Source organism: Harpia harpyja, chromosome 12, assembly GCF_026419915.1.
Source record: "Harpia harpyja isolate bHarHar1 chromosome 12, bHarHar1 primary haplotype, whole genome shotgun sequence".
Taxonomy (NCBI): domain Eukaryota; kingdom Metazoa; phylum Chordata; class Aves; order Accipitriformes; family Accipitridae; genus Harpia; species Harpia harpyja.
Window position 1 is genome coordinate 3,115,458 of NC_068951.1, and position 10,989 is coordinate 3,126,446.

The following is a 10,989-nucleotide window of genomic DNA, read 5'->3' on the forward strand; positions in this document are numbered from 1 at the left end:
CCCTCTCTTCCCCCCCAAGCAGTGCTTAGTTCTCCCATCTCTCCCTCATTTCCTTTTTGCTCCCTACCTCTAGACTGTGAGCTCCTGTTTGGCTTATACATTTGGTGCCTCTCTGCAGATCTTGGTAATCCCATGCAAACCCCTGCCACATTCCCCAGGCAGAGCTGACCTTTTGGCACAGGCGTACCAGTCCTATCATTTTCCAGGCCTCTCCAATTAATTGCTAAGATGGTGGGTAAATTTGTTAGGTACAGGAAATGAGCAAGGCAGGTATCACCTAGGGCAGTTTGTATTACACGATCCAAAAGATTAACAAAAGAAGTTAAATTATTTTCAATATTAAGAGATACCCAACTTGTTATGGATTTGATATTATAAGCAGCACCAAAAGCATGGGTTTATTAACAATGCCTATTTCAACTGCATAAAAACCTGAAAACTTATGAAGCACAATAAGAAGGAAAGGCTTTAACTATCCTGTTTCTCACAGGCTGCAAGTTGCAAAGTATGGAGGAAGCTGATAGTGGTCTTTCAGTTCCTGAGGACTTCAAGCAGCTTAAAAAATAGTTATATGACATTAGCAAACACCATTAATAAGCTCACTAACAGCTGGCTGAAAAGACAAACATCTACAGAACTGTCAAAGCATAAAATAACGTAGGAACACCTGAAGATACATCTATTGACAAGGAGGTGTCCAGCACCTGAGCTTAGTCACTAGTAGCTTTGGGCACTCTGGAAGATTTGATTAGCTGTGTCTTCCAGTATGGGAATACTTGGAACACACCTGATCAGATTTTGCAAGCGGATAAAAGAGATGCTGATGTATTTATGGCTTCTACACACCACTGGTCACAAATCGTGTTTGGATTCTTTACGACATTAATTCAAACAACTGGTTAAATGAGCAACTCCCAACACTTACCAAAAAGGGATTCCTACTGCATATTAAGATGCCTCTAATAATGCCACACGGAAACAACATATAGGCCTAAATTACCTCTTCCCCTAATACAAGATTTATTAACTTGAGCTGTATTTATTGGCATCCAACCGCAGGGAGAAGACAAGTCTCCAGTTGGCTGTGATAGTTTTCATCATCCTTAAGCACCAGGAAAGGAATTTCCAGATCCAATTAGCAAAGCCTCCGCCCCTACAGTCTGAGCTGTTGCACTGAGTATCATTAATCACTCTATCAAATGAAGCATTCACCACCCTCCTGGTAAGAGCAGGTTACTAAAAAACATTCCTCATTACAATTCCTATTTAGTATTACATTGCAATACATCTGGCAATGATATTTGGTTTTTATGTTTAACTAAACCACGTGTACATGCAGTTGGTTCAAGTATAACGTAAAATACCTGTATATTTATCTGCATTTATCAGCTCTCTTTCCCTGTGACCTACCAGTAAATAAATATTGCATCAGATGCCTGCATATATTATACACAACCTGACTCATCACATCACACGTGGTATTCACGCTAAGTCTGCCTAAAACAGCAAATAACAAACAGCAGCATAAACAGAGCATCTTCGCAACTGCATTTTTGGCTACATGCCTACTCTTGCACTGGAAGAGCTGCTGTACTAGAGAAGTTGGTTAATGTTTGCACTTGCACAGCTCCTGGAAGACTAAGACACTCAAATAGTAAAAATTAATATTCACACAAGAGCTGTCAGGGGAACAGGAAAAGTTCTCCCTAAGGTGCACTGTTACAGTACAGTGTGTTTGACTGGCACTTAGGCTCCCTTTCCTTCATGGGGAGAAATATGAGATGCATAATCTGTTTGTAATCCTGACTTTTCCCCATCCAATTAGAACATTGTTTCAAAGGACTTTCGCCCTTAAGTAGGCAATATAATCTGATAAATTTACATAGATGTGGTCTGGGTTATGCCATCTTCTGACACGATAGGCTTCAAAGTAGAAATTAATATTGTCTTCCAAAGGGGCAGGGGGATGGGATACAACCACAGACTTCTGAGAACTCAAAGGCATGTGTCATGCCTGTTCTCACAGGAGTGGACTCATCCACAAGACCTTACACGATGAACAAAAGGAACTGAAATCTGACTCAACACTACCAAAAAAAATTCAAGAGGCAGGGAAGGTTTGTAGCTTCAGTGGTCAGAGTGCAGCTTTGAACATTACTGTACAGTTCAACAGTGAAAAAAGGCATTTGCGACCTCAGCTGTCTAGTCTCCTGCTCTGCTGCTGTACCAAGTAATGCCAGAGAAGACTACTAAGATCACTGCTCCACTGCAAACCAGGTTAATGGACAACTCCTAAACACAGTGAGATCCTCAGATGAAGGCTGGCCAGGGAAGTCCATCTATACCTCCTGCTTGTATATTCATGGCTTTGGCCAAGTGCAGTGTGCACTGAAAGGTAAAAGAACAAAGACTGGGATTTTCAAGGGGAACTCAAGGCCTTCTCTGTCCTCTGAAACAGTGAAGTGTACACATGATAAGCCAAGAGAGCCACTCCATGCTGTAGTCACATGCTACATGGAAGCCGTAATCTCACAAGGACACAGATATGGCCATGCAAATATGGGTTATGCCTATGCTAACAACCGGCCTATGTCCCTAGAGCTCCTAAATGGCTTTTAATCTAGCTGCTAATGCGTGTGAAAGCCGGTGCTGAAGAAGCTTCATTTCTCTTGTGCTCCTGTTAGCCAGGAACATGCTGGCTAACCCTTTGATACCCTGACTTGATTGAGAGGTGAGGACATAAGCTGGCAACTTTTTGGTTTAAATCTTTGGAGGTGAAAAGGAGAGGAGCTGCCTGCCACACTGGGGACAGACGTCACGATTGCAGGGAGCAAACACAGCAAGAGGGTGGTTGGTAACAGATGTTGAGAAACCAGCTGCTTTTTCAAGATCCCCTTCAACCAAACCACCTCTAACATAGTCCTCACAACCACCAGGCTGAAGCAGCATAGGTACACTTAACCATGGTATCACCACTGCTTCACTTTGCATAGCTTACCTTGTGTTAAGTAATATATAACATACTGTAAAATCCTAGTATAGATTAAATAAGTTGTAACATACCTCAGATGGTCAAAGCAAACCTAACTGCAAAGCGTTAGAAGGTAATTGTCTTTGTGTCTGCTCAGCACCAGCCTGTGTAAGGCTCCTGCATCAAAATGCCGACAGCAAAATTTCAGATGTGGGGGAGGAAGAAAGCAGACGCAGGAGGGAAAATGCGCAAACATCTTAAGAGGAGGGCTTGTCTTAATGGATTTTTGTCATTATTTAATTCAATCATGGGTAAAGGCCAAACTTCCCTAAGACAGCCTGAAAACAAGAACCTGTCTCTGTTTCAAGACCCATCAATAGGTACTTTCCCAAGGCTACTACCTGCACCAGGCACTTGGCTCAGCAGGTGCTCAGCATCACCGATACACAGAAAAACGCTTAACCAAAAGCATCCAAACTTCTGCCAAGAGCAGTGCCGATCCCTCCGCACAGCCGTGCCTGGGGAGACCTCAGAAAGAGGGGGCCTTTGTACAGCCCTCGAGATGACTCCCGGTGCCAGAAGCAACCTGGCACAGGAGCACAGCTGAATCACAGCTGCAGCAATTACACTAATTGTCCAAGGGACAAAACAATTGCACTTGTCTGTCTGGTCAGGGCATGATGGGAGCCCAACACATTTTTCTTTGTGAAAGCATTTTCCCTTGAAGTACATTTCCAAAACAAAGTCTCTTTAACTCCAAGCCTTTCCAGACTTCTTCCTGGCAAGGGCAATTTATTCTTTCTAGAGAATAGAAAGCTGTAGGAGAGCTTTCAAAGAGATGTTACCCAGGAGAGTGAGATCTCACTGTGGTTGTATTTCACCGCCATCTGTGAAGGAGGTAACCCTGTATTTCCATTACACTGATGGAAATTGAGGTCTCAACTCCCACCAGCTCCCTGAAAAACACCTAGGGTTCAGCCCAAGGTCCTTTTTCCTGGTTGCACCTCTGGTCCTCATCAAATGGGACTGCCTCTGTTACAAAGATCATCCCTGGCCCCATGCGAGCCAGGCTCTCTGGCCCCTGCCTCAGGGCTGGTGCTTCCCCACAGCATGGCTCAGCAGGTGCAGTGGGAGAGTTGGAGAAAGGCCTGTCTTGAACTTGCTGGTGCACAAGCCATAGAGGAAAATTGTGATTGCTCACGCCAGGAGCTGCACCCACACTCGCAGATAGCCAACACAGTGAGCATAGCCACGTGTGTGACTCAGAAAAAGCTGCACTTTGCACCACCTTCAGAGGCCAAAATAATCTGGACTGATGTACAGTTACAGGTGCTGGACTCACCACAGGTGCAAACCCAGCACCAACCAAGAGCCCCAGAGACTCCACCAAGCTCCCACAGATGCAAACAAAGCAAAGCAAGGGACGTTTCCCTCCCATTGCCCACAGGAGCCATTGACAGCATTGAACATCCTGACCACTACTAGCAAGGGGAAAATCCAGGGTTTTCTGCCTATTTCTTTAGGAGCACAAATCAATGGCAAAACTGATGGGGAGAGATGACTCTGCCCCAGAAGGCCGTAGTGTTGTGGGGCTGGAAGGCCCCAGCAGTCTCCATGGTTGGCGGAACTCAGAACCGGTGTCTGGGCACTCTGGTCACCTTGGTCACCCCAGCACGTTTTGGTCCAAACACAGCTCTGTGGCAGTTTTCCCTTCCTACCAGGTGTGAGTGAGGTCCTGGGGAAAGGAGAGGGTGTCTGTGTCCCATGGAGGGCTTTAAGGAGGAAGTGGACAGAGCCAGGGCAAAGAACAGCAGCAGGGACAGCACAGATGGCCAGGTGAGCACGGGCAGGGAGATCATCACGTAGCGAGAGCAAAGCAGCATGCAGCTTCAATTTCACCTCTGAAATGTGGTTTGGGATCAAATTTGTAGAAAAGTAATCTTCCAAGGGAGCAGAGCATGTCAGAGAGGAAAGGACTTCTCTTCCTACACACTTCAGCATATTTTAAAAGGCAACATAAGCTTGTGTTTAAGTCAGTTATGTAAGTGTTGCTTTCCAAAGATGAGTGGAGGAGTTACCTACACAACTGTTGACGCAGGGAAAACAGCCATTGCCCTTTGCAAGAGAAAATGTCCCCCTCCCCAGACCAGGGAGGTACAAGTTCAGTGGCTGAGGACTTTGTTTTGTTTTCAATCTGGCTTTGCAGCAGGTCAGCCACAGTACCTTTGCCATCAATAAACACTGCAGATGGAGCAGCGTGGCATTACAATGAGCCCATTGTAACCACACATTTCCACTTAACAAGTGACTGCCAGCCCGTGTTTGATTAATGCCATTAGGAACAAGTGGCTGTTTACCTTGTAATTTATTAGAGGCAGGATTTCCAAAAGGGACTTCAAGTAGGCACCTAATTCTTATGGACTTTTAATTATAATTGAATACCTAGCTTCATTAAGCACCTCTGAAAACCTAATCTGAAATGATTTGGCAGGAAGAGAAATGCTTCTGAGCCTTAGGACAGGGTTAAACCATGACAGCATTTTTTTAAAGAGATGATGCAAGATTTGCATGAACTCGAAGACTAACCTATGGCTTCGGCAATTTGTAGACCACAGAGAAGGATCTGGCTGGCACAGCGAAGGAAGCAGCCTTTGTAACGGGCAGTGAGATTGCTCCACCATGCAAGACCCCACTCATCTGCTGCGCAGACGGCCTTGATCAGGACACCTTTAAAATTGTGAGATACTGAATAGAATTTAGCAGTAGAAAGTCAGTGGCATCTCAGGTTCTCAAGAGAGAGGGAGCAAATAAAACCCAGGAGTTTGGCTGCTGAGGGAGCAAAAAAGCAGGACAAGACACTTCATTCTGTAGCTTTCTTCCATGTCTGAAAGTTTTTACCTCGTTGTTTTCCAGTCATCTGGACATGGCGCTTTTAGTTTAAAAAAACCCAACCAACCAAACAAAAAACGCACAAAAAACCCCAAAACAACAACAAAAAAATAATCACATTTCATATACACTGTTCAGTTTTTCAAAACATGTACTGCTACATTATCATTTCACATGACACCATGTGCTCTGTGGCTATGGTGGTTTGGTTCTTCTGCATCACTTACACCACAGCCACAAAGCTCCATCTCACACCAGGACACAACCTTCCCACTCCTGGGGCATCATGGCATAGCCACACAAAGCCCCAGTCACAGCCCAGTGCACATAACAGAAAAAAACCAACCAAACAAAAAACGGACAAAAGGGAGGGCATCCAGACACAGCATTTGCTCCTGTGTCACGTGCAAATGTTTGCAACACATCCCAGGTTTGGCCACAGGAAGAAGCAGCGTGAGAAAAGCAGTAAAGCAGTTCCCTTTCCCCCTCCCTGCAGAACAGCAGCTGTTTTGTAGCCTGAAATTTATACCTTTTGCCCTACACTGTTAAAAAGGAATTCCCAGTCTTGGATATCCCTCTATTCGTGTCACCTTTGACATGCTTCGCCCAGGGTGTCGCCAACCTTGGAATGTGCAGGAGCGACTCCTGCAGAGTAATGTCCTGCTGAAGACCCACGTCAGCTCCCCCATGTCCACACAGGAGACACTTATCAAAACATAACACTCCTTCAGGGCTTCCCAGACAGCTATTTAATCAGTTTATTTAGTGAAAAGGAATGCCTGAGACCTGGATTTAAAGTGCTGAATACCTATGCCAACACATTTTCTTTACAGTGCAAGGAGCTTTTGAGACCCTTTAAGAAGTCACTTAGGAAACTGCATTTGCCCCAGCACCTCCCCACAGAGAAAAAAATGAAGTACACGAAGAAAAGTTTGACCATAATTGGGGACCGCATAGATCTGTTTCTCCAGCGGTACTGCAAAGCCTCGGAAGTCAAGCACTGGCAGAAGTAAGGGTCTCCTCTTGCCCGGCACCAGTGGTACTGCACCAGTGATGCTCCCAGCAGGCATTTAGACATGTACTTTGGCCCTACATTTCCAGGCACTGGAGATCAAGTTGGGTATCTATGGGAGACTTGTATGGCTTGTTCTAACTGCCAAATACTCACAGATCTTGCAGGTAGTTTTAGCAGAGGCCGTGTGGTACCTAAGCCTGCCCAGCACAAGGCCAATTCCAATGTGCTGCCCATCAGCAACAACCCTTTGCAAGTAAACGGGCTCCTATGTAGCCAGCTGAGTTGATGGATAACCCTTCTTCCCATGCTTAGGGAAGAGCAGTTCTTTAAAAGTTTGTAAGATTGGGGGGGCGGGGGGGGGGGGGGGGGAAGCTGTGCAAAGGATACGTTAGTGGTTACACTTGACAAGTCAGAACTAGGGAGCAGAATGTGGAAGAGGACGAAGTTTGTATTCACATGCACAATCCACGTGTCTGTCTTTTTCCAAGGATGTTCTGGCAGTTTGTCTCCCTCTTCTCAGACATGGATGCAAAGCAACTGCAGAAGCTATATAAGTACATCAAGAACAACCAAATGGATAAGTTTCTGGTAAGCAAACAGGAAAGTCAATACCCCGTAAGGTGTTCCTGCTGTACTAACTTTAAGGGGATAACTATACCACGCAGCTTATGTGGTTTGATCCATGTCAAAGGAGAAGCCTGCTACCGAAAAGTCTGTTTATCAAAAGGCTGTGAATCCTGCAAATTCAAATTCATGGCCTGCTCCTACCATAACATGGGCACTGAGCTATTGCAGCCGCCAGTAGCTTTCCCTGGCTAGCTCTGGGAAACTGAGCTAGTGTCCCCAGCACCTTGGTTTACAATTTCTGGAGCTCTTTATTGATCCCGTGTTTCCAGTCATGCTTTACAGACCAAATCTGATCCATAGTTTTATCTGATGATATAGGAGTTAAAGTTTGAAACAAGCAACTAGTTCAGGTAAAGCCTGCATTTGCCAAAGCCAGTTTCTGTGCCTGAGCATCAGCTACACAAGGAAACTGTAATGAACAGTTTCCCGAGAACACTGACTCCAAAGGGTTAACCCATTTAAGCACACTCATAGCCAACCATAAACATATCTCCTGAGCAAAGGCCGAGTACACCAAAAAGTTCAAAGTTCCACAAGAACACATACTTTAAGTTTATTAAAAAATAATTAAAAACAGATCTACAATTAAAATAAAAAAAAAAAGAGTCAACTAAGAAATTGTTTTGAGTAAATTAGAAAATGGCAGCAGACGAGACCTTGTTGGGTTACTGGGATACTGCCTGCTTAGCATTAAAAAGGGAGCTGTGGTCATCTGATAGCTGGCAGTGATAAGGCCATAAATAAGTTTGAGGCCGCAGGTAAACAGCTCTCTTCTCCAGTTAGAGAGAAAGAGGTAAGCCAGCCACACATTTTTTTGCTTTTAGTTTACAGGGAAGCAAAACCATTTATTTATTTTTAAGGCTCTAAAAAGATATCCCAACAATAAGGAAATCAAACCTATTGTAAAGAAAAAAAAAAAAAACACAAAAAAACCCACAAACACAAATTCCTGTTGCTGGCATGAGACGCCCGAGATTAATCGGGAGATATTAAAAAAGCAACTGGCAGCTCCGGGAGGCAGGCGACAACAGGCGTTCTTGCTCCCTTAAACTCGCAAGCGCTGTGGAGGGGGAAATTGAGCTCCATTTCCAGCATGGCCCTTCTCAGAGGCTTGGCCAAGCCCAGGACATGACCTGGGCTAAGGACAAGCCCCGCTGCTCCTGCAGGGCATGTAGCTGAGGGTAGCTCCTCATAGCCACCTTGGAACAAGTATTAAAAAGCAAATAACCCCCCAAATACCTTCCCATCCGTTTGCTCCCCTAAATAAGAAACACAACCAAAACACACAATTCCACATCTTCCTTTCCAAGGAAGGAGGGCGGGAGGGGAAGGCAAAAACCAAACGGTGGGTGACAAGCATTAGTCACGCTGCGTCGTGCACTATCAGGATGCACCGGCGCGTGCTGAGGAGCATGCACCAACCTGCAGTCAGCAAGAGCCTGCTGGCTACGGCTGCGCAGTACTGGGGACGAGGCTGCCTCCAAAAAGGCCGACATAAGAAGCGACAAATTCTGCCGTTATGTAACGGTTGACAAATGCCTTTTGTTATGCAAGACAAGTGGGAGAAAAATAAGCATCTTTGCCCTTTGTGGGAAGGGAACAGCAGTCGGCTCCCTGCTAGAGCATAAACAACAGGCTGTAGATCCAGGGGGGACCAGCACGCTCGGCACAACAGAAATAGATTACTTGGAAATGCCTCATTATTTAGATGAGTGAGCATAAAAAAACAGAATCAATATGTAATTAGTAAGCGATTGAGGTCGTCAGCATGGTAATTTGATAATTTTGTGAGTTTTGTTAAAGGAGAGAGGCTAGCAAGCAGGCTTGCTCATCAGTCACCTTAAAATTAGGGATCTACATCCCCGTCCCTTACATTTGGGATTTTAGGCCCTTTATTTTAGAATTAAAAAAACCAAAATACCAAAACTACACATCTGAATTTTAACACTGGTCCCAACTCTCTGTTTTCAGACTTACTGAAAACACCAGACCAGCCCCATTTGTCCGCTTAGAACTAGAACAGAACATCATTTTCCTTTGCAATCTGCTGGCTCCCGTACACTGCTGAAAGCTGTAGAAATCAGCCCCATGTCTCAGCCTGAGAGAGTAAAGAAATAAGTTTCCTAGGCTATCTGACGGTCTGGAATTTTTTTTTTTTTTTTTTTTAAGTCAAATAGCATGACCACTGGCAACACAAAAATTATTTTTCCCTGGGATAGCCTAGAAGGATGCGCAGCGCAGACAGCCGCTCTCCATCCGGCTCCATGGTACCAGCCCACCACACTCAGGATGTTCAGCGCAGGGACCCATCGCCATCCCCAGCCATCCTCCCAGTGCACAGAGTGCCATAAGGCGACAGTGACATCCAGTGGCAGTGCACACCCGACCACAGCCCCCCACCCCCACCAGTGGGGCCGAGCAGCACCCATGTCCCATTACACACACTTGAGCCTTGGTTCAAATGCAGCCACCAAACGGCACCGTCAGCTACTGATCATCTTCCCCAAAGTGCCTGAAAAATGACAGTCCTCTCACTAGTGTGCTGAGAAGGGTTCTTGCTTTAAAACACAGATTTTTAGGTGCTGGGGTAGACTGGGCTGGGTGAGCTGGGCTGCACAAATAGCTGAGCTGGGCTGGGTGTCAACTCAGGGGAACAGAGACAGCACAGAAAACACAACTTTGTAGAGGCCAGCAGGACTCACTGCTGGGTGGGATGGAGCCTCAGATCTCAGCTGCAAGGAACAAACACTTCGCAGGGTAAAGATTTGTGCAGACAGTACAGTCATTTCTCAGCTCATAGCTGCTGACACCCAACAGGACCACGGTTAAGCAAGAGTTATTGCCCAAGCATGAGTCAGTGTGTGGTGTTTGCTCGTATAAATATCTTTAGAAGTGGTTTTGGTATTATTTTTTTTTTGTTTTTTTTTTAAAAAGCAATTACGCTGTCCTTCAGAAAACCCAGATTCAGTTCCAGGACTCAAAGAAAAGAAACTGAAGCAACTTTACATCAGTTGGGGTCTCTGCAGAGGTACAAGAGACCTGCAGGAACACCCTGGTCAAGGAGACAGTCACCACCAACACACCCACAAAGTCCCCACCCAGCAGCAAGAATGAGAGATGAGAGGTAATCACATAGCCAGTGTCATATTGGCACCAAGCAGGAAAAGCATTTTCCTGCTCAAGTAGAGCCACCTACGCTTGACATTTTCGCAAAAGGATCAGCAGGTGAAGATGTGATCAGTGGTGGAGCTAGAGGAGCTGGGCAGGTTGAACTGCTGCCTCAGAAGAGACATGGGGGTAGGAACAACAGCAGCAAGAGAAGCTACTATAGCATAAGGCAGTAGTAAGGAAGGAGAAGACATCCCTTTGTTGGCCAATGTCAGCTGGCATTAATTAGCATGTCTTTACATAGCCACCTGGATGCTCAAAACATAGTTGTGGTTTGCCTTTGAGTCCACCCTAGCAAAGCCACACACGCTTGTCTTCT

General features: G+C 45.5%; 1 protein-coding gene across 1 annotated transcript; it reads left to right on the top strand.

Moving 5' to 3' along the window:
- Positions 1-4,735: 4,735 nt before the first annotated feature.
- On the top strand, positions 4,736-10,616 carry CHCT1 (CHD1 helical C-terminal domain containing 1). The gene is made up of 5 exons (XM_052804016.1): positions 4,736-4,807; positions 5,580-5,708; positions 6,694-6,869; positions 7,364-7,463; positions 10,437-10,616. Exons 1-5 carry the CDS (start codon positions 4,736-4,738, stop codon positions 10,614-10,616), a joined length of 657 nt encoding a protein of 218 aa, XP_052659976.1.
- The last annotated feature ends 373 nt before the right edge of the window (positions 10,617-10,989 follow it).